The following is a 23,067-nucleotide window of genomic DNA, read 5'->3' as shown; positions in this document are numbered from 1 at the left end:
ATACAGGAATTCATATGACAGAACGGAATAAAATCAGGCTAGGAAGGTCTTTATTAAGCAGTGTATTAGTTCAGGTCGATGTGATTATGATGATGATGATGACGATATGAATATATAGATAAATATAATATCACCGATTTTGATAAATACAGAAATTCGTATGACAAAAAAGAGTAGAATCAGTCTATGGAGGTCTTTACTAAGCAGTGGATTGATCCTGGATGATGATGATGATGATGACAATATGAATATGTAGATAAATATAATATCACTGATTTTGATAAATACAGCAAATCATATGACAGAAATGAGTAGATTCGGGCTAGGGAGGCCATTATCCAGCAGTGGATTGGTTCAAGTCGATGATGATAAGATGGATAGAAATATGTATATGTTAAAAAAAAAAATGAATTAAATGAATTGAATTGAATTGAATAATATCACTAATTCGTTAAACCAAAAGTAGTAGAATCAGGTTGCGGAACTCTTCATCCAGCAGTGGATTGATCCTGGTTGATGATAATGATGATTATGATGACGATATGAATATATAGATAAATAACATTAGAAATTCAATACTGTCAAGAATACAATCAACGTAGAGAGGCCTTCATCCAGCAGTGGATTTATTGAGGCTCGTGATAATAATGGCATTATATATATAGATAAGTAGATAATAATATAATATCACTGATTTTGATAAATATAACAATTCATGTGTAAGTAAAGAGTCGAATAAGGCTGAGGAGGCCTTCATCCAGCAGTGGATAGGTCAAGATTGATGATGATAGGAACGATAAAAATAGGTAGATATTATACAATATCGTCGTCGAAACTAGAAAATTGTGTAACTCCGTTTTAATCGAAAATTGACTTTGAATGCCATCTAGTGGCCGTTGATAATATCTATCCGTCTTGCAAATTTTGTAATTCCAGAAAAATTGTATCATTGTTAAATCATGGATGATTTCACTCCAAAACCATACATTTGTATAGGAAACCATAATGTTTTTTGTCTCTCCTGTAAAGTAGTGTTTTTGGAGTTACACAATTTTCTAGTTTCAACGACGATATGACACATTTTGATAACTATAACAATTCGTATTAATTTCTCTTGTTGTTTGCAATGGCAACTTTGTTAGTTTAATATGACTATATTGTGATCTATGGAAATTAGTAGCCTAGGTAATTATTCAATAAAAAAAGAGTGCGTAACAGCCACAAAGAAGTATTTTAAAAAATCAAATTTGGAATATCATGTTATCTATGAAATGGCGGACAGTGGCGTACGCTGCTGTTGAAAGATAATTTACGTAGTGAATTGTACCAAGAGTATTGTTTTCTCACCGGAAAAAAGTGCGCCAATGACATTACGATATTTGAATAAAAATAATCGATTCCATTTATCAATTAGAGGATTAGAAGGTCTTAAGCATGTCTTAAGCGACGAAGACGTCATTCTGCTGTGCGTTAAATGAAAATGGCGAATCGTATACGGTATATGAGAAAATATCGGATATAAACGTCACGTACCTGTAAAATCATTGAAAATTTCTGAAATGTGGTCAATTCAATCGGTAGATGAATCGGTAGCGCACATTTTGAAGTGAAGATGTAAAAATAACAATAAAATGTCGCTTAAATGGGCTGTTGGTGCATTTTCCAAAATCTCTTAGGATAATAATATATAGGAGATGCTGATTTATGTACGATGCGTAAAAAGTATGCTATTTCTGAAAAAAGTACACGCTACATTTCTCACACTGAATTTTCCAAAAGTATAGTATTTTGGCACATTTGACTTGAAATTATTGTTTATTTTAAAAAAAATTATTTCAAAATAGAGTATTGCCAAAGAGATTGGACGGTGCCGGTCTTTGAATATTTCGCTATAAATACATTTAATACGGCTGGCAGCACTGTTCCAAATTCTTCATTGCAAAACACACACAAAATTATTTAACAATTCTTTGTACTTACACAAATTTGATAGAAGCCAACATTAATGTAGTGGAAAATATTTTAAACTGGCCTAATCCAAATAGGTGCTGATGTTTTCACCGAAGAAATTAATACTCCATATAATAGATCAATATTCCATTGTATACAGGTTGGAGAATTAGAAATGGACGGGCACAGATCTATTCGATCGTTGACAGGATTGAGACGTGACTCGGAAGTGATGTACGTCGGTACCTTTGCACCGAATGGGCCTCACCAGCGAGGCAAGATCGCCGACGTCTTCGGAGTGGACGATGATGATGAAGAAACGCAGAACGGGATTGATGCACCCAGGAAATCTGGCCTCACTAGGTAAGACAATGCAATAGATTATTTAATACTATAATTATATTTATACGAGTAGATCAGTGCCTAAGTATTCAGATTAAATATGAAATATCCACTGTCCCTCTAAATACACTAATAATTTCTTTTATTTTGTTAACTGTCAATTCATGGTGGAACTGCATTGTATTAACAGTTTTAATTTAATAAAACGCAACTTTTTGTAGTACTTATTCCACTTTTAATCAATAGATTAGACGGATAATTTATGTACCTATTGATACTTATATTATTTCTGTCGCTTTGGATTTTGTTTGATAAATATTGTTTTAAAAAAAAATGTATTCAGTTGAAAATGTCCCTCTGAGGCGGACGAAACCGGTCCTAATCTATTGATTAAAAGTGGAATAAGTACTACAAAAAATTGTGTTTTATTAAATTAAAACTGTTAATACAATAATAATTCCTACAAAAATTTAAAGTTTGTTTCAAATTAAGCCAAAAATGTTAAATACAAAATGGTTATTTGCCATTATTGATAGATTATGACATAACTTGACATAATTGCTACTTTAAAGGTAAGAAAATAACATTATTGCTTATATATTTACTCCATATCCAATCCATATCCGGACAATTGCACACATGGATTGATCGACAAACTCAATTTACGAACTATTATTTACCTACTAAATATAGTATTGAAAGAAATTAATAAACACCATACAAGACAGATGAAAGTGTATCTTTATAAAAAATATCTATATAAAACGATTAACTCAAAAAAAAAAAAAATTATCTTCCAGATCAATAAGCCATCCTGACTTTTTGGCGGCTGATGACAGTGGATTAGGCCAGGAAGTGATGCTGCAAGAACCAGCAAGTATTTTTGACAGACCTGGTTTTGGGAGTGTTGCATTCAGGTACATAATTCAACTCATTTAGTGCTAACACCGCGTTTGGAGTACTTGGCCATTAGATATAATTAACGTGTTATTTAAATGTGGTAATTAAAAGGTCAGCAGTGATTGTGTTAACTATTTTTATACGCTGTTTACATCGCGAAGTGTGTAATAAACATATAAATAACAATAACACATTGAGCGATGTTCTAAAAAAATTCAGGGAGTGCAAAATGCACTTGCATGATATTAGAGCACACGCTACTGTATTCTATAAAAATGATCTGAAAAATCTTGTATATTATTCATGTTATGAATGAATTTGACATAGGTACTCTCTTGATATTTGATTAACAATTGATACAATGACAAGAGTGAGTCTAATGAACTTTTAGTATTAGGTACAACACTTCACTTGATAGCTATCGGCATTTTCACTCCTAAGCAGAATATATGCGCATTGCATTTATTGAGTGGAGACTACATTATTAACAAACGAATCCGTAGCTTCAGAAGCAGGCACTCTGTCACTACTCCACTCGGTAACACAGTTTTCACGACACAATCTGACTGGTATTCAGCTCGTTTCTCTCCCTGTGTCCTTGTCTCGATAGATTTCAATTCAATTAAATTGTTTTAGAACTAGATTGTTTTTTTGGATACCTAATATCATATTTCTATCTATTTCCAGACGTTCTATAACAGCGACATTGAATTCGATGAATCCAAGCCACGTATCCACCGGTCCCGTAGGAACTGGTAATCATGGTGAAGAATTGTCAATTGGATCAGCGGGGTCTCTCGCAGCCCGGCAGCGTTCCATTAAACCAAGGTGGAATGATGACAGATTAACAGGTCAGTTTTTAATTTATTATTGAATGAAAAAAATCTAAGTATAAATTCTAACGGATTTAAGTATTGTACTATTCCATTTGAGTCCTGGGTTTCAATATATAACGATATATTTTTATTGTGATCCTTGACTTGATAGGTGGGTGATAAAGTTTTTACTTACATTATTATTTAGGTTAGAATTAATTATATTCATTGTCATTGTGTATTTACCTGTTGGGGCGGATATGGCCGAAGAAGAAGAAGAGTGCACATAGTGCCTGAAGATGCCGAAAAGCAAAACACGGGTCGCATAAAAACTACTCAAATGGAATAGTACAAAACTTATATCCATTTGAATTTAAATTCAAAATCCATCGATAGTATTAATATTAATCTAAGTATATTTTTCGATACGGTAACTGAAGAAATGATTTTTTTTATTAAATTATTTTTCATTGAAATCAATCCACAATGTAGGCCTCAACAAAAACCAATATATTCAAAATCTAATAAAAATATGGACATATTATTATTCTATGTGCAATTTTACACAATATGTAATTTATTTATTTAAAAAAGATACGTTGAGTACATAGCAAATTATTAATTCTGGATTCTGGTAATGGATCTCTAACTTCTAAAACATGTCAAAATCTAACATTTCACAGAAACCTATTATTTAAAATGAAATGAATAAAATAAATGTTGTTTATCTCCAATTTTACTTTTCATTATTGGAAACAGAGGTTTCTTAACTAATAGAAATGGGCGTAATGTTGTAATTTGAAAATAAAATACGTTAAAACCACCCAGTGCTCGACGCGCAAAACGTAATTTACCGCTAATATTGAATTGTGGACAGTTTCAGTTTCATTATTAAACGACTCAATTATGTATGTTGTAATTCTTATTAATGAATTAAAAGTATGTACTGTCCCACTCTACGCAGTCCGTCGTAGGCCTCGGGACAGAGCAAACGCATATTACACAGTCACGCATACAAAACATCTTTACTTAATCAAATCAAATTAATTTTATATCAAAAGTGCCCTCACGTGTTTCACTGATCATCCACCTAAAAATAATCCCATAAATAGTTTAATTACAAAATATTGGCGAGTGCAGGCATGTTAAAACTAAAATTTGGAGAAATCCTGACAACATATTCTATGAATCTAGGTTAGTACCTATTCAAAATTACAGAAGAATATGGTCGACGATAGGTATCTCTCAGTTGCATATTGTCAGAAAATTACACCATGATTAATGATTGATGCAAGAATTGGGTTGATTCTACGTATTAAAGGTCCTATACAGTACAATATATTATGGATAATTCAATTTTGTATAAAATCTTGCAAAATTGCTAAATCCCATTCAATGTGTTTACGTAATTTTAAATTTCCAGAAAGTTCATCAGCGTCATCGGATGAAGATGAAGAAGAATCGGGATCGGCAGCCATGCAGCGTTTCCTGGCAGCGCACGGCCTCTCGCAGTACGCCCCCAACTTCCTGCAGGAGCAGATCAACCTCATCTCTCTCATGTTGCTCACTGAGACCGACATGAAATCCTTAGGACTTCCCCTCGGCCCCATTAAGATATTGGTCACCGCCGTGCAGGAAAGGAAGAATGCCTTAGCTAATCCTGGACCGATGATTGACAGTCAACTATAATAATGATGCTTCTAATACAATAATCCTTTATTATTCATAATAATGTAAGGACAAAACATAATAGTGATAACAAATAATTTTTGCCCGCCATTCATTGAAAATATTGAGAGTTTTTACGCTCAATATTGACGAATTGGTTCATTGAATTTCAAACGTATCTGCTTGTCAATGAATCGGGAACATTGTCGACCATTCTTTTCAAAGTACTTTTTAGATATCTTCAGATAGTGACAGTTTTTCTATGCATAATCTTTTATCCGAATGCATCCTGGTTATAAGAAGATTTTTTTATTACCATAAAGCTGAACTTATTGTGTGAATTCAAGAAAACTATGTTCCAGATTGTAAAATGTTAATTTTAAAGAATTATCATATTTATATACATATATGGTGAAACTCCAATTTTATGTTATTGAAGAGACTGACAATAACAGGAAAAAAGATGCCCACCAATCAAACAAACTGTGTAACCTTGACCTCGGGTGCTGCAGACATACATGTCTGCAAGTAGAAATGTACACGTGCGTCTGCACTTTAATATTCATCTCAATGATTTTGTTTAATTAAATGTGTTAAAATAAAATGAATTTTTATTTTTATTGATTTAAATTGCGGAAAATAAAAAAGTGAATATCAAATGAAACAGGAATTCCAGGCATGTAAATCGGGGCTCCACTGTACACAGTTATTATTTACCTATCAATTTTGGTCAATACATAGTTGGCAGAACACCTGTCCCTGAATATTATGTGGGTGCGAGTTCGATCCCGCATCTGACAAAAACTACATGTCGTTTTTCAATTTTTATTTTATCCAGGGCAAAGACCCGATTAGTTATTCGAAGCTGATATCCATTCTCTGTGAACAAAATAATTCTGTTAATATAATTACCACACTCTGGAGGTCCATATGATCCGCTTAGCGAAAATGCTAATTTGCTATAAATTAGATGACAGTGATTCGCATGTGTACCATGTCATGAAAATTTTCATCTGTGAATAATTAATTGTCCTATAAACTCTATAATGACATTGGGCAATAAATTATACATAATAGAGATTAAAAGAGAATTCACTTTCCGAATTGGTTACTGTAAATACTTATTAAGTATAACATTATTAATTTGTAAATGGTTTTAAATAATTAATGTTTGTGTGTCTTAAATTTAATGATTGAAATGTTTTTAGCGTAATTATGTATTACAAAACCGATTCTTAACGTTCATAGTTATGAAGAAATCACTAGATAGTGATTGTTCAGAATTTAATAGCCAATAAAAATACCTCTTTATACATATTTATTTTTATTCAATAATTTGCTTATTCGGTGTTTAATTTTTATTGATAAAATTGCAAAAATACATCAAACAAAGAGATGAAATAAGATATATTGAAACTTTTAATTAACTAAAACATAACATAATAATATTATGTAATACTCAATTCACATAATTTAATAACGATCAGCGAGGTTATTCTAACATATTATCACTTACAAGACGTTAACTGTCAAAAGTACTATCTTTTAACACTCCCTCTCTTGGCTGTGTTAATTTTTAGAGCGAGATAGAGTACATCAATTATATATTGAAAATTGAGATGTGAAATACGACTATTTTTAAAAATAATCTACGTCATGGGTCACGGCTGCCGCCTCAATTTATAGTTCTGCACGAGCTGCCAAATATCAAGTGACTAATAAAATTGTAGATTATGTTAATACTTTCGAGCCTCGGTTGGAAAAATCATAGATGCGCCAGCACAATTACCTGAATTTGACCGAGGTCCGCATACGCAGACGTATTTCACACGACATGTCTATCAACTTAAATTTTCACATTTCATAAAATGAGTTAAAACTATTCATTTAAATATTATTTTAATATAGGCTATCAAATACCAAAAAGATAGTAAGTAACCCGTGAAAATCTCAAGCAATATCTATTGTCTAAAACAGGTCTTTCATAATATAGTACATCAGCTATGTTTAGCAATTCATAAATTTATAAACCTGCTCAAAGAGAAGGATGAAATGACTTGTCTCTTGGATAAAGTAATATTCATTACTTCCCTAATATACAGTTTTGAATGTTGCAATGAATTAAATTGTCAAACATAAAATGGTTTATACCTATAAGTATTTTTTTCTTTATTATACTTTTATAAAGTACAAAGCTAAGTAAATACAATATTCATATTTAAATATTATATGTATTGTAATAAGTAGGTACCGGTTGAATCATGATTTTTGTCTTGTGTAATTTATTGTATGTAGGTATAATATAATCAAACATTTTTTTTGTATGAAGTTAAAAAATAACAATATATATTATACTTAAAAAAGACCAGTGTTTTCTTACAATTTTATTACTAAATTAAAGTGTTAACTTGTCAAATTGTTGGGATTTTAAATGTTTTAACTTGCCTTGCCTTGCCTTTTAAGCCGCGTTGACACGGTCTAAGTACGATCCAAGTACACTTGGATCGAGTGCCTTCCAAGTGACAGCTTCATACTAATTATTCCTATCCAAACTAACTTGGATGAGTAGGACGCGGTCCAAGTAGCTTGGATAGGAATAATTAGTATGAAGATGTCTCATACGAGTGCACTTGGATGGCACTCGGTCCAAGTGTACTTGGATCGTACTTGGACCGTGTCAACGCGGCTTTAGCCTTGTCCAGATGGCGATTGTCCTTTCTTCGAGCTATGTTTCCAGCCCATTAGTGGTTATGTGAGTCTCTGGCAAATAAATCTGTTTTTAGAAAAGGATACCTATTTCTTCAGCATCATTTACTTAAATAAAAACAAAATGGTTTTCATTTTATATGATTCATATAAAATTATATTTATTTGTTATTTATAGGTACATTACAAAATATTATATTACGCTTAGTCAACTAATTGGATACTATTAAAGAACACAGTATGTTTTTTTACGATGTAATTACAAAATTTACTTTTGAATTTAACTATTGTAATTCGACAAAAATCTTCAAAGCACCTTATAATTCTTAAAATAACAAAAATTACCGGAAGACTCAGCATTTCATAAATTCAGTCAATGTTGATTATATATTTTCATTAATTAATTCAATTTAGTATTCAAATATTTCATGGAACCAAAAATATGTGTCCCAATCAATTGAGCCCTTCTTCGGAAAAAGAGGTTTTCGCAATAAGGCTAGTTTTCGGCAAATCCCTTCAAATGACTTTCTATACTAGTCAAAAATTATTATTTAATCTCGACAACAGATGGCACTAAAAGTCTTAGGTGTTAAACCCACAGGAGGTGAAACGACAGCGCTTGTCTCAATTTTGCAATCAGCACGTCCACTCAATCAGAATACAAGGTAATCAAATACCACAAAGCCCCCAGGAGACGGCAGGATGGATAGGGTGCGGAAGTCATTCAGTTTTCTCTGCTAGAGGTAAAAGCGATGTGCTGCCCATCTTTTTTATTAATCACATTATTTGTGAACTGCCACGTCATGTTTAATCGATGATATCTCAAAATAAAGATGTCAGGAAAACATTATTTTACCGGAGAGGGGCTCAATTACAATATTTTATATTTTAAAACATTATTAAGGTATACTTTACCAATAATAATAGAAGAAACTTATTATTATTGCATTGGAAGAAATGTACAGAAGGGATTACAGCATAAAAAAACGAAAGCAATTAAATAAATAAGGATTTTTTTATGGTAACACTATCCTGTACACTAAAAGTGAAAAATGTGCATAACTCTCGTGATTTGTTTATAACAATAATTTCGAAATGATAAGAAAACATTATATATTTATTGGATTTTGTCTCGTTCGTATAACTTCGCGTTTTAATCTTATGATAATGATAAAATTGTATAAATTCATTTAATAACATAATATCAGCCATTCATCCATCCATTTCAGCCTGAAATCATCAGGTTTGGCATATAGAAGACAAACTTATTCTTACTTAGCACACAAAAATAATAATTAACCTTAAAATTAATAATAATTTGTGAAGACACGTTTTTTTAATATTTAATCTAAATTCAAATGCTCGAATGATTTCTCATATATTATGTAGTTCCACAATGAGAGATTTGGTACAAATCATCACTAAAATATTTAATTTTCACAATCACATAGGCCAGATGCATAGATGATGTTGTTAAGTTAACCTAATTGTCGTTAGTTACACTTGACTTGAGAGGATAATATGTAGCGCTTTTTTCTGCACTTGAAAATGCTGCCATCTTTAAAATTCCTATTTTCCGTTACTTACTTAATTAAATATTTTAAACTATAGCAAAATTATAAAAATTCCTAAACGTAAATTGAATAATTATTATAAATTCATAGTTAATTTACCTACACTTTCAATAATTTTAAATTAAATGTATAGGTACACAGTGGACAGAGTGATACTTGCATTTGAGTAAAATAATTTCAATGACAACCCTATATCAAACACACTAATGCTGGTCATTCCATATTCAATTCGTTTTGTGTTTGTGTCGATAATAACTACTCGGTACAATTTAATATGTTTTACTAGATTATTTTGACAGCTATCGCTGAAGGTTTTCTATTCTGTCATTAAGTGTCGTGGCATTGTCAATGAGTTGATAAAGTCTTAAGCATTTAAGTATGACTTTGCATCTGGCCCCTGAGTCTGAAATCTACGACACGCTTGTATCTTCTACCAACATCCTTTTCAAATATGCGTGAGAAAGAAAATTATTTTAGCACATTTTTTTTAAATCAATGTCGTCACCAAAAACTGATCGGCAGAACTTTATAAATCTCAATTTTTATACACATTCAGCTAACTAAAAAAAATATATGAAAATCAATAATAATAATTTATATATCATTTTCGTATAAACAATAATATCAATTTACCAAAAACTACACATTGAATATTTAAAAACAGAAATCTTGAAAATAAAAATATAATCTTAGTAATGTAATAAAACTAAAAATCATAAGTGTTTAAAGATACATTATATAAAAAAGGCACATTATTTAGCTGATTTTTTTTCTAAACTATTTAGAGGTAAAGATTTCAAATACAAAATTATATGTTATTAAAAATACGTATTTTTCTAACAGTATCAAAACGGATTGAATTCAAATAGCTTTCTTAGTTTTATCACAGTTTTGACATTTTTTTTTAAATAAAAATACCAACTTAATAATTCAAAGAAACCCACGAATTCAATCCTCGTCTTCCAATTTATTATACTTGTTTTTTTAACAATGAGAATAAATCAAAAAGTTCTAAATAAAATGTCGTAGTCTAGAAATTCTAAATAAAAAAAATCAATTTGTTAAGTACAGACCCAAAGTATTTAATATGTTAATCTCACAGTCGTTCAACTGCAGTCTTTGTCAATATAAAAAATAGCTACAAGATAAAATATAGATAGAACAGTACAAAAAAATCTAAACAACAAAAATATCTATGACGGAAATTTTAACATTTTGGAATCAACATCCTTTTGTTTATGGCGCAACTGTAATTTTTCCAAAAACGAAAATTTTGAAAACCTCCCGTTATGCATTCATATTTACAAATAAAAAAAACCACCAAGAGAATCATCAAATTCAACACGTATAACCTATGAAACACGAAACGAATTGTAAGAAAAAAAGATAGTATCAACCATAAACCACCATTAAAAAAAAAATGTAGCAATGGAGGAATCTATAGATAATATGAAACGTATTGCTACATGTAAAAAATTGTATTCAAAAAATATTTGAGATTGAAAACATTTTGAATTTAGAATTACAAAATGTTAGCAGAACTTGAATAAATTATGAGTGTTGCTATAATTTTATTAAAGATGCCAATGAAGTAAACAATATGACAGAAGTGTCAAAAAAATGTTTTATTAGTCGATTAAATTAAATGATGGTTCATGATAAATACAGTGTAGTTAATAAATAATTTTAGTGTTGTAAAATTCTATCCATTATTATCAACTTAAAATAAGTAACAGCAATTTAATTGTTCATCTTTAGAATATTGAAAACTCAATACAAAAAAGCCAGGTATAGATTATTATAAGCCACGATTGGACGACCGTTCCAAAAGTAACCATCTCCCATATTTGGGTTTATAGCTCTAAAATCTGGCGGATAATACGAGCTGTTCTGCGCACTGATTCCATGCATCTGTTGCCTAAGCAAAACGTCATTGTGATATTTTTTGCTCTCGGGTATACTCTGAGGTCTTACATTATAATATGACAAATTCTCCGTGGAATGTCTCCGAAAATCGTTTGTATTACGAACAAGACTGTTTCCGTTGGGTATTTCGTAATTGTTATCAGTTCTGCTGTCTAATGTCGCAGAAAAGTAAGTTCTGTCCCGTCTCATGTCGTTTAGTCTATGATTTTTGAATTCTAATCTACTCAATATCGACGGATCACTTTGAGATTTCACAATGAAGCTTCGAGGCGCGTAATAATTAAACATGGAGGGGTTTTCTTCGATCATGGAGAGCGTGCTACGGGCGACCGATAATCGTTTGCGAGGCGGTCGCTGCAGGGAATCGGATGCGGACGAATGCTTGGACGAATTGACATTTCTTTGACGACGATTTAAACTGTCACGGAAGGTTCGAGATTGAGGTACTCCGTAAGAGTAGATAGGTTTACTTTTGAAGGTGTTTCGAGTTTCGTTTATCGAACGGAAGCTGGCTATCGAATTGGAACAGGAGGAATTTGATGATTCCGAATGCATAGTCTGTTGGAAGTCTGAATTGTCTCCTCTCTTGTGTTGCGGTGGATTTTGCTGGCGAGGGATGGTGGTGTTGAGTTGCGCCCGACCTCAGTAGTTGTACGGCCCGTACTGTGACCCGTGGTAGTAGGGACCCGGGGGATAATGCTGTGGCGGGTAGCCTGCGTACGCGTATTGCTGCTTCTGGGGGTACACTGAATCGGGACATAAAAAGTAGTCAGTATATTACAATGTACATGCTGGAGTATTTTTTTTTGCTCAATTTAGTTGAATATAAATTACACTACCTTAAAATTAACTCAAATTGAAATAAAATAAATTGAAATTAATCTTAGTATGTTCAAAGAAATATTGCTTGCAATAAATTATATTTTATCATAAATTAGTGAAATTACCAAGATTGAGCAGTTTTATTATTTTTTTGTTTTGGCATTATTTTAATTTTTTTTAAAAAATCAGAATAAATAATATGTAGGTATTGATTACATCCTGAAAAGTTGTGAAAATGATATATTAATTATTGTCCTTTGACAAAAGCAGGACAATATCGAGGATGCTATGCAAAAGAGTGTTGGGGAAAGTGAGTATATTATGTAATTATATTTAACAGGTTAATAATTAATTCTTTTATAAAATTTATAATTTATAGAATAAACTTAACAATCGAGTACCTAAGTCTATGGCGAATAAAATGTAGCATGAATGAATATAATAATATTAAAATATATGTGGGTAATGGGTATGTAATCCATTTTACAAGTTGCACTAATGTTTAAGTGAATGTTAATTGAAATAAATTGTCAGACATCAAAATAGTGTGAAATATATGATTTATGTACTAACATTTTTTTAAACCTAATCTCTAAAATTAGGATTTTGCAGATGCACTAGTTTGAATGAGGGTCATAACTTTACTACCTACAATATTTACAGTATTTTGTTCAACCCTTCACTCATATTTCATGCTTTCCCTTACGCTTAAACCATACAAGACCATGCAATAATTAGAATAGTTTGGTATTTTACTTTTTAATATTTCACCTCTTAATAAAGGTGCGTAGCTGATACTGATGACAATTTGAAGATTTATATTATTTTGGAGTGGAAACTATTTATAAAGATTTACTTTAAAGCTTTTCTATTGAAAAAGATTGCACAAAACATAAATTGTTTTATTATATACAATTTTAATATATTAAAAAATAATAATTCTATTTAACTACTTTCAAACATACTGCCATAAACCATCCATAACCAAAACTGTATACATTCATTAATGAAATAAAAATGATTCTTGATGCTCTTTGATGATTTCTATATATTTAAAGAAATCTTTTTTGAAACTGCAACGCAAAAGGTGTTACTAATTTTATCTAGCATAAAATTTAATACTTACCCATTTTTACAGCACAATCACGAAGGGCGACAATATTTATAAATTGCAATTATGATTTTTGATTGTTTTTTTTTTTTAATAATAATTATTTAGTTTCTGACATACCGGGCATGAGGTATTGCATGTTGAGCGCCTCTTCGCGTTCGCGCTCCCCGCGCAGGCAAATGGCCGCCGAAGAAAACAAAATGGCCGAGACGAGACTCAGCCCCACACCGCACCACGCCACCACATAAGACCAGTCGTACCAAATGCGGCAGTTATTACGAAGCAGCTGTTTTATTTATTTTTAAATAATTATATCACGCGCAGAAAGATTTATTTTTAATATACGGCAATGATGGATATTGTAATTGTTTAATTGTGTTTTTAAACAATTAAATCGTTTGATTATTTTGATTAGGTTAGTTTTAATTGTGTTAAAATCATTTTGAATGTCAACGTTGTTATAATAATATGATAGCAAGCATAATAATAATGTACAATGCGCATGTTTACAGAACACAATAAAATATGTTTGGTTTTCGTAGTTGGTATCCATTATCCGGTGTCAAGTGAGTGAAGAGTATGCAGAACAAATAGAGATTACATGAAAAGAAAGAGAACAAAAGCATTTGTTAGTGTTTATATTTATATTTTAATGGTTGTTATTCGACATAATATTACTAAAAAATACTTAAAATGAGTGTGTAAATACAAATACAAAGGTAGACATTTTATAAGCAATATACACATGAAGAAATTATATTATCTCAATGGAGTTAAAGTTGTCTTAAAAAAGTGTTACTGTATCAACCTGAATTAACTAGGTATCATTGTTATTAACATAGAATACGTTTATTGGCAGGTGTTTTCTCGTTTTGTCAACATCTATTTTACAAATGATATAAAACGGAGACCGGAAATTAAGCCGTTGCTCACAGAAAGCATAATTTGCATGCCAGATTTCGTTGCTTGGCCACTCGGCAACAAAGATTACTCCGGATGCAAACCAAGTAAATATGTGGAATACTAATAAAAGCTCACAGAACTGTATTTTTTTTTCAAATTAAGAAATCAGCTTTACCTTCTATTTGTCATTAGTTATATTTTAAATCCATATGCATAGTGTTTTCACTTGACAATACGACGTGGACAAATCAAGTAATCAACAAAATTGAAACCGTAAGTAAATGTTTCAAATTAAATTTAAAAAAAAAGCAAAAATATAAATGTTGCTTAGAACAGAGTTGAGTGTTTTGTGAGAGAGATGTGTAAAATTGTATAACTCCATCGAATTATTATAATATAATTGTGTGGTAAGAAAAAAAGATAAATATTTTATAATATACACAAAAATGTCTACCTTCACAAAGAAATACATCACTTACCAGGCTTTTCGCATTTGATACTAGCTTGTCTGTAAAAGTATCAGTCAAAAGCTTTCTTTCTTGAAGTGATTTAATTGAAAATGATTCTGCACAGTATATACAGACATTGTAATATTATTTGTACGATGTTGTTAAATAATATTACGCAATAATTCATCAGTTAGTATGAATATGAAAAAGCCTGGTCATATATGATCGATGACCATAATGGTGCTGGAATAAATGCATGAATAAAAGCGTAAAATACAATACTAACATTCAACATACTACGATAAAACTAAAGCATTATTGATGAACGAGTATGTACGGTAAAATTTTAATGAAAATAAATTAACTTCATCAAAAGTTCTGTTAAATTCAGTAAAATTCTAATAAATGTCATGAATGTTTTATGAAATATCATTAAAGTTCTACTAAAGTCAACAAACAATATATTATTGATTGTGTGTTTTTATGAAAATTCTAGAACACTGCATGATGTTCTGTATTTGTTTTAAATTTATGTTATCTGGAATTGTAATAGTAAATATTCCATACAATCCAAGCATTTATCAAGCACCATAATGATAACACTTTGCATAGGTAATGAAAAATGATTTATTTAATGAAAGACAGCGTATATTACAGCTCGATTCCACCGTGGCGTCATTCCAAAGCAGCCAACTACAAAAAATACACATCTTTTTTAAGACAAAAGGTTGCCAGTTTTAGGTTAAGTCTGCGCCCTAGTTAATCATATATCCCTGCCGCCGGTTGTTGTCGCCTAACCTGGCATGATGTACTGGACGTTGCTGGCCTGCTCTTTGCGTTTCTCCATACTCAGGCAAGGTGCGGCACAGAAAAACATAATCGAACTGCTGAACGACACGGCGACACTCAACCAAGCCAAAATGTAGGACCAGTCGTACCATATTGATACGTTATCTTGGAGAACCTAAATATATCCGGGTATTTCAAATGATTAAGAGTCAAGATACAAACTGAATAATTATAAATTAAGCAATGAGTTTTTTCAGAGCTTTAGTCTATTGAAACATGGTGTAGGTAGAGCTTGAACACATAGTCCTGGATCATCAGCTATATTCAGTGGTCAATAATCTTCGGTCGGGTAAAGGGGACACGAGGGAACAACCTCCCCGTGAAGTATCTAATACAATATGTGAAAATACCTACATGTATGGTATTGTAATTAATTTTAATTTAGTGCTTTGAATAAAAATAAATAATGGTGGAAGTTTCGTCATTAAATAGATTTAAAGTAAGTACATAGCTCTTAGCGCTTTTCCAGGGTATTTGCGTTCGGCGGAGCATTGAGCGGAGCGCACAACTCAAACGTATAAATGTATAACCAAACGTTGTCTACGAACATTTTCACACACGCTTATACGTTCGTCATTAACTGATTTCATTGCAACTAACTGTTTTATTATACCCCTAATTATGTACTTTCTGATATTAGCGCATTGTATCAAGTTAGGATAGCAAATTGGATTGATTTTAAAAGGTTATTCTTATTAATGTATTTCATTTAAATTTTGATCGACAATTTACTTTATAATTAATTATCGTCTTTTATTTTAATTAATGAAGATGCAAATATTTAAATACTCCATTGAATTTTTGTGTAGGAATATTTATTGTTTATTACTTTCCCCTCACATACTTCGGTTTACCTGTCAAATTCGAAAGTTAGCCGAGCATAGCTGATAACTCATGACTATTTGTATCACCTCCACCTATAATATTAATATTTAGCTTGGTACAATTTAATTTAAATGTCATTAAGGCAGGGTTTGTCATTTATTATGTACGAAAAAAGAAGACAGCATATTAAAAGAGTTCTTACCTATCTCTTATATTTGTTGAATATTAATTGCATGGTTTTATTACCCCATAGCTATCTTTAGTGCGATATAAAACCATATATTTATGTTTACTTTCACGAATGCCTTTAAATTTTTAATTAAAGATGTAAATATTGACATCAAACAAGGCATGTGAATTTATAATTTAAAAACATTGCACTAAGCAAGTCAGCAAGAAATATTTAACTTCAGATTTATTGGTGCATCCGATCAACTCTTAAAAATTATAATTACAACAAAAAAATACTTTATTATTAACCACTAGCAACACAATGTTATAACATATAATATACAACATGTTACGTTGATTCATCAATAAAATAGGGCAGCATTTTTCTTAAATTCCAGTGTTTTAAACTATATTTCTAACCGCCCAAATTTTTCATTTGTAGAGTAACGAATTAAATCATATTTTTGCAAATTTATAAATTAAGGACTCAAGAGATTTACAAGCTGTCATATTAATTCATTATTACGTTTATTAGGTTGTTATATATTTTCTCAATCGCATTTTATGGTTCACAAAAATTATTACAGCCTGCCAGACCTAGCAGAACAACCGGCAATCAGCAGTTATTTCTGCTAGTTTATTAGAATATCGTACCAATAACAAAGTATTTCTTTTATGTTGCTGTTAAATAGAGTATAATATTATAATAACATAACTCAAAGGCACTTACGTTATTCCATTGCTGGTAATACTCTTCACCGACGATCTTGTCCTTTTCATAATATTCAACTCCATGCCATAATGCCATCGCTCCAGCTGCCAGTAGACCTAGAAGAATTTTTTAAAAATCATCAATACAAAATTAAGCACACAGGAATAAAATGCCAACATCTAAGGATTTGATTTGGGAATAGCTAAGTATTTTGTGTTTCAATGTCTCTTGTATAGCAATAATATGATATCCTGAGGATTAAAGGAGTACCAGTGACATATAAACAACTATTTATATCGTCACCTTACTATTAAGACCTCGTTGGTAAGTCCGATATTATGGAAAAATGAAGTTTTTTTAACAAAATTTAAACAAAAAAACATTTTAATTCATATCAAACCTCGGTTCTCTAGAATAGTATGCTGTCCATCTATCGACAAATTTAAAAAACTTGTAGGTCGCGTGGTTTCAAACATGGAATTAAAACCTCATATTTCACAACCAGTGTTAACAGATTCATCGATTAGAGAGGTGTTTAAAAAATTGTTTTTATTACGTTTTTCGTTCCCTCAACATTCTTCTCAAACAGACTTTAGAGGTGACGATATGTGAAACACGAGTTATATGCATGGAATATATGGAAAGTGATAAGTATTTTATTCCTATCATTGGATTTTATCCCATGGACACGTCAACTCATGAGCACGGTCTACAAAATGTTGTAATTATTTTCATAGTAGGTAGTGTATTTAATTTGAAAGTTTTTGCCAGAATTGTCTTTCAAATACTAAAAACATAAAAAAATAACAGTGTTAACAGTATATGATGGCCGAGCGGGTTAACGCATCGGTTTATGATGCCATGGATCCCGGTTTCAAATCCTGGGTCTGGCAATAAATATACGTGTTGTTTTTCAATGTGTTTGGAGTCCGATAAAAACAAAAAATATCTGTAGTCTGATTATTTTAAGAATCAGCTGTTCCAATGTCCACCATTTTGTTGTCATCAGCTGTTGGGTTCAAATGTTTCTAAAGGAATATACCTACATTGGAGACGTAATACTTACAAGTAACAAGCATCAGAATAGCTGTAGCGGTGACATTTCCAGGACTTCTCTTCCAGCAGCCGACTACTCCGGTCCAGAAGGCCACAAACACAGAGAAGAATGCCACAATGAAGAGGGCAACAGTCGACCGGGCCATGTGTAATCTGAAATGTGGGAAGATAATGTTGTACTCACATAATCACATACCTCTCTGTCATTTTTTAAAACCTATAAAATATTATTTGTTACTCTTGCATCATATAACTATTCGATTGAAGAAAATATAGAATTACAGAATATCTACATATCTTCGACAAATACTCACACAACATGAGTGAACGTATGTCGCTTCCATTTTATATTCTATCATGTCAATCACCAAAGTTTATAATGAATGTGTTTAGATTTGACAAGTAGCTTTTACGATCCTGACGTGTGGTATTTATTTATTTTATAAGACTATTATTATCTACTTCTGTTCTGAATGCTGTAAAATCCTAGGCAATGTATTAAGTATATACGTCTGTTATCTATGATCCTAGGTAACTGTCAAATGATACAAAATTAGCTGAAAACTCAAAAACAAAACCAAATTTTCCAAAATTAAAACCATTACAAAATAACTTATGGAGGTTCGGAAAATCTATATCTAGCATTTGACATAAGCTATATTAAATCATTAAAAATAAAATTAGTAAATGCAATAAAATCTATTTTACCTTTATTTCCATTTCACCAAACATTGATAACAAAAGTGGAGTTACAGACCTACAAACTTATCTGAAGAATGGGATGAGGGAGCCACTGTCGAAAACTACCCAATCAAGAAGTAACTGGACAAAATCTGACATTCAAATGAAAATTTCAAAATGGCGTCCTATGGTAGCTCGTAGTTCCATTTTTGTGCATTCAGTTAAGTTTGTAGGTCTGTACCATTAATTTTACCACCTGTGTCATAAACACCAGAGTTGGTAAACCTTTTTATGGTAGGTACTTGCTTAAAAATTTTTTTTAATAATGGGTGGTGTGCCAAAGAGAAGAATTAGGGAAAATATTAATTAGGAAAAGCATCACCCTTTTTACAACTTTCAAAATTTTAATTTTCCCGAGAAAGCTCTCGGGAAAAAAAGCTTTTTAGTAAAAATGTTTTATCCATTTAAGCGGTTTTTCTCATAGAAAAAAATTCTGTTCCGATTCAAAGTCGAGAGCATTTTTTGTTGTTGCTTTTATCGTCAATATTATATCAATTAATTATCATCAAGTTTCGTTAGAGCTCCTGACTGAGAATGACACTGTATATCAGCCATTCTCAACCAGTCAATTGGTGGGTGTGTCACGAAATATTTGACATTATAATACTTCTAACCTCAGTTTTTATCTACCTATTCAATTTGGTACTTATAGATATTTTAATTTGTTGTGTGTAGCAATAACGAACATTATTATCTGTTGTATGTCGCTATTAGAATAGGGTGAGAATTGTTTTTAACATGTATATGTTTTACTGCTTGCCACGATATTAAAATTGTGTGCAGAAATTCAACCTTAACGCAGAAAATGTCACCACAACTATTTTATCAAAATTTTTCAAGTCATCGCTATGCTTACCCTAGCAGAGCGCTCTCAAAGCTTGTCATCCAATCACCGATGCAACTTTTTGTATTTTATTTTTTTATATTTTATTTTATTAATGTATTTCTTAAATTATTCATTTATATTTTTAGCCTTAATATTAATATTTAATATATGTTAATAAGTGAACACATATTATAATATGCAAAATAGCATTTTATAAAATATAACAACCACCGATATGCATCGGTCGTTAAGTGGTAGAATGCTCGCCTACCACGCGGCTGGCCCGGGTTCGATTCCCGGCCGATGCAACTTTTTTATTTTATTATTAATATTATGTATTTCTTAAATTATTAATTTATATTAACTTTTTGACAAGGATAATATTATGTCTTATCGCTGGGGGTCAACAAAAAAAAAACGTTTAGAACTCACAGTGTACAATCTCTTTATTTTACAAACATACGAAGCACCACCAACCTCCAACTACCCACCTGAATCAGTAGCCTGATGTTGAGTATTCGTTACATGGAAATACATTGGAATGTGGATATGTGTCTTCAATCGCTCTCAGACATATACATGTTCCAATGTACTTCCGTGTAGCGGAGGTACTCAGCATCAGGCAACTGACCCATTTTGTTGTTGAACCAAGTGTGATTTAAAACCATTTTTTATATAACCTTCATTGGAAGTAGAATCAGAATAAAAATAATACAATTTAGGTTATCTTACCTCGCCATTGCATCCTCTGACAATCCTTTAGTGACATTATTCTCATCAGGGATGTAGTAGTCCACATTGTTACAGTGCGTCTCGACAGGTGACAGGTAGGTTTCAACTGAAATAATTTAAAAAAAAGAAACTATTAATTTATTTATTCGAATTTTCTATTTGGAAGAAAAAGTTGGAAATACAAAAAATGAATACTTGGAAACTGACGTCGCAATTCAAGCAAATGAAAGATTTTATATTATGTACTATGTGAAATAATTCGTGTGTGTAGAAAAAGGTTGAATGAAACAGACAGAACCTTAATATATGAAAGTGATGCTGGAAAGGAGATTCACAGTCAACTGCTGAAGTTAACTACAGTTGACTTCGTATTTTATTACAACGTTTTTATTAGCTCGTATTCTTATTTTTCCGGTGGTTGTTTGTCCGGTACAAATCTTGCAATCTATTTTTAACTAACTTCCCGACTAGCTAGACATTTGAAACTTTTATAATATCGTCTCTGTTCTGGCAGAACACACTAACTGGAAAATACTAGTTTTGAGTAATTTGACTTTGAAGTTGTTAAAATGTTTGAAATGGTCTATCATGTGAGTTTATTAAGTAATCGTAAAAAGGATGACTTTAAAATAAAGACTGTTTATTTATGAAGAAGGTTTCCAGACGGTAAAGTTTGAAATAAGGAACATGTTGGTATAACTAACTCAATATGTCATTTTTTCTAATTAGTGTCTTCTGCCAGAACAATGACGAATATGAAAGTGATGCTGGAAAGGAGATTCACAGTCAACTGCTGAAATTAACTACAGTTGACTTCGTATTTTTATTTATTATTTTGTATCAAACTTTCGCCCGCATTTGTCAAAAACAGCAACAATAAATTCGATACGTTAATTTTATTATTGTCGTTATGTCGATTCATGTGGTTGCCGAATCTGTTTATAAATTTACTTTAAATGCCATAATATTATGTCGACATAACGATTAAGAGTGTAAATGAAAAAGTATTATGAATATTGATTGGGCAAGAGATGAATCTTCAAATGACTTCTCAATATGGAACTGAATCGTAACTATTCACGTATTAGACGGATTAAGTGGAATATTTGCAAATATTACCAAAATATTTAGAGATCACTTACATAAACGTTTACAAATGTCAAATGTGAATGTTATTTGTGTCGAAAATCGAAAATTAAAAACATTCCAGAAATACAATCAAGTGTTTTAATATAGATTAAAATAACAAAACGCTTCCACGCATTAGAGCTGACCTCTGTGGTGTGTATGTAACTAGAGGTTATGATTGAGAAATCTCGAGAAATATTTTTCGAACTTTCGAGAATTCTCTTTTCTCGAGAAATCATCAATGAAATTCTCGAAAAATTAATAAATTATCACTGAGCTAAGCCGCCGACAGTAACCAGAGCTAAAAAAAAACTAAATGGAATTTACTAAGAAAATTTAATTTCTCGGTAAAAAAAAAACTAACGCAATTAAAATATCTTAACTTTCAAACTAAACAGAATTTCTTCGACAACTCATTTAAAAAAAATGGTCCGAAAGATATGTCACGATATTTTTTTTGGTCGGAAGACCTAAAAAATTAAGAAAATAATATTACTATATACAAGAGGTATTTCGCAAAAGTATCGATTTCTCGAGAAAATAAATATTCTTGATTTTGAGAATCTCCAATCTCGAGAATGACAAGGATTGTAACCACACTCGTAAGTAGGTAGAGGAAGGATAGATTCTTCTGGCATTGCGGCCATGACGAAATCACTGGGTGTGTGTCATTTGAAAATAACGATATCGACACCGAAATGAGTCGCCTCCATTACCACAAGAATCTGACACGGTAATACTTCCTCTTCGAAATCTGAATTAAATCATATTATATTACATAAATGAGCACGCTTTTTATATTTTCACAAGCCAAATATGCGATTGCCTGCTTTATGCGAAACGTCCAAGTCATTTTTTAAA

The 23,067-nt window shown here is 31.3% G+C and overlaps 2 protein-coding genes across 3 annotated transcripts in view; one reads left to right on the top strand and one right to left on the bottom strand.

Moving 5' to 3' along the window:
* The window catches only part of Sans (SAM_USH1G_HARP domain-containing protein Sans), a 39,321-nt gene extending 32,248 nt beyond the window's left edge, over positions 1-7,073 (top strand). Inside the window, exons 6-9 of the mRNA XM_085949549.1 lie at positions 2,111-2,313; positions 3,093-3,209; positions 3,880-4,043; positions 5,431-7,073. Of these exons, the coding sequence (XP_085805675.1) occupies positions 2,111-2,313; positions 3,093-3,209; positions 3,880-4,043; positions 5,431-5,696 (750 nt within the window). The 3' untranslated portion in view covers positions 5,697-7,073. The remainder of the gene's footprint in view (positions 1-2,110; positions 2,314-3,092; positions 3,210-3,879; positions 4,044-5,430) is intronic.
* Positions 7,074-10,727: 3,654 nt separating this feature from the next.
* The window catches only part of LOC147069914 (uncharacterized), a 150,360-nt gene continuing 138,020 nt past the window's right edge, over positions 10,728-23,067 (bottom strand). The window contains exons 3-7 of one of the 2 annotated variants that reach the window (XM_085949581.1): positions 21,079-21,184; positions 18,790-18,932; positions 17,742-17,839; positions 13,935-14,100; positions 10,728-12,627 (exon numbers count right to left, since the gene is read on the bottom strand). In XM_085949581.1, the coding sequence (XP_085805707.1) occupies positions 12,524-12,627; positions 13,935-14,100; positions 17,742-17,839; positions 18,790-18,932; positions 21,079-21,184 (617 nt within the window). In that variant the 3' untranslated portion in view covers positions 10,728-12,523. Of the gene's footprint in view, positions 12,628-13,934; positions 14,101-15,964; positions 16,131-17,741; positions 17,840-18,789; positions 18,933-21,078; positions 21,185-23,067 lie in introns of both variants that reach the window. The other variant, XM_085949582.1, reaches the window with a different exon arrangement.

Source organism: Rhyacophila brunnea, unplaced genomic scaffold (genome assembly GCF_057557595.1).
Source record: "Rhyacophila brunnea isolate RB1 unplaced genomic scaffold, BYU_Rbru_1.0 scaffold_22, whole genome shotgun sequence".
Lineage (NCBI taxonomy): Eukaryota > Metazoa > Arthropoda > Insecta > Trichoptera > Rhyacophilidae > Rhyacophila > Rhyacophila brunnea.
This window is presented reverse-complemented; position numbering and strand designations above follow the sequence as displayed.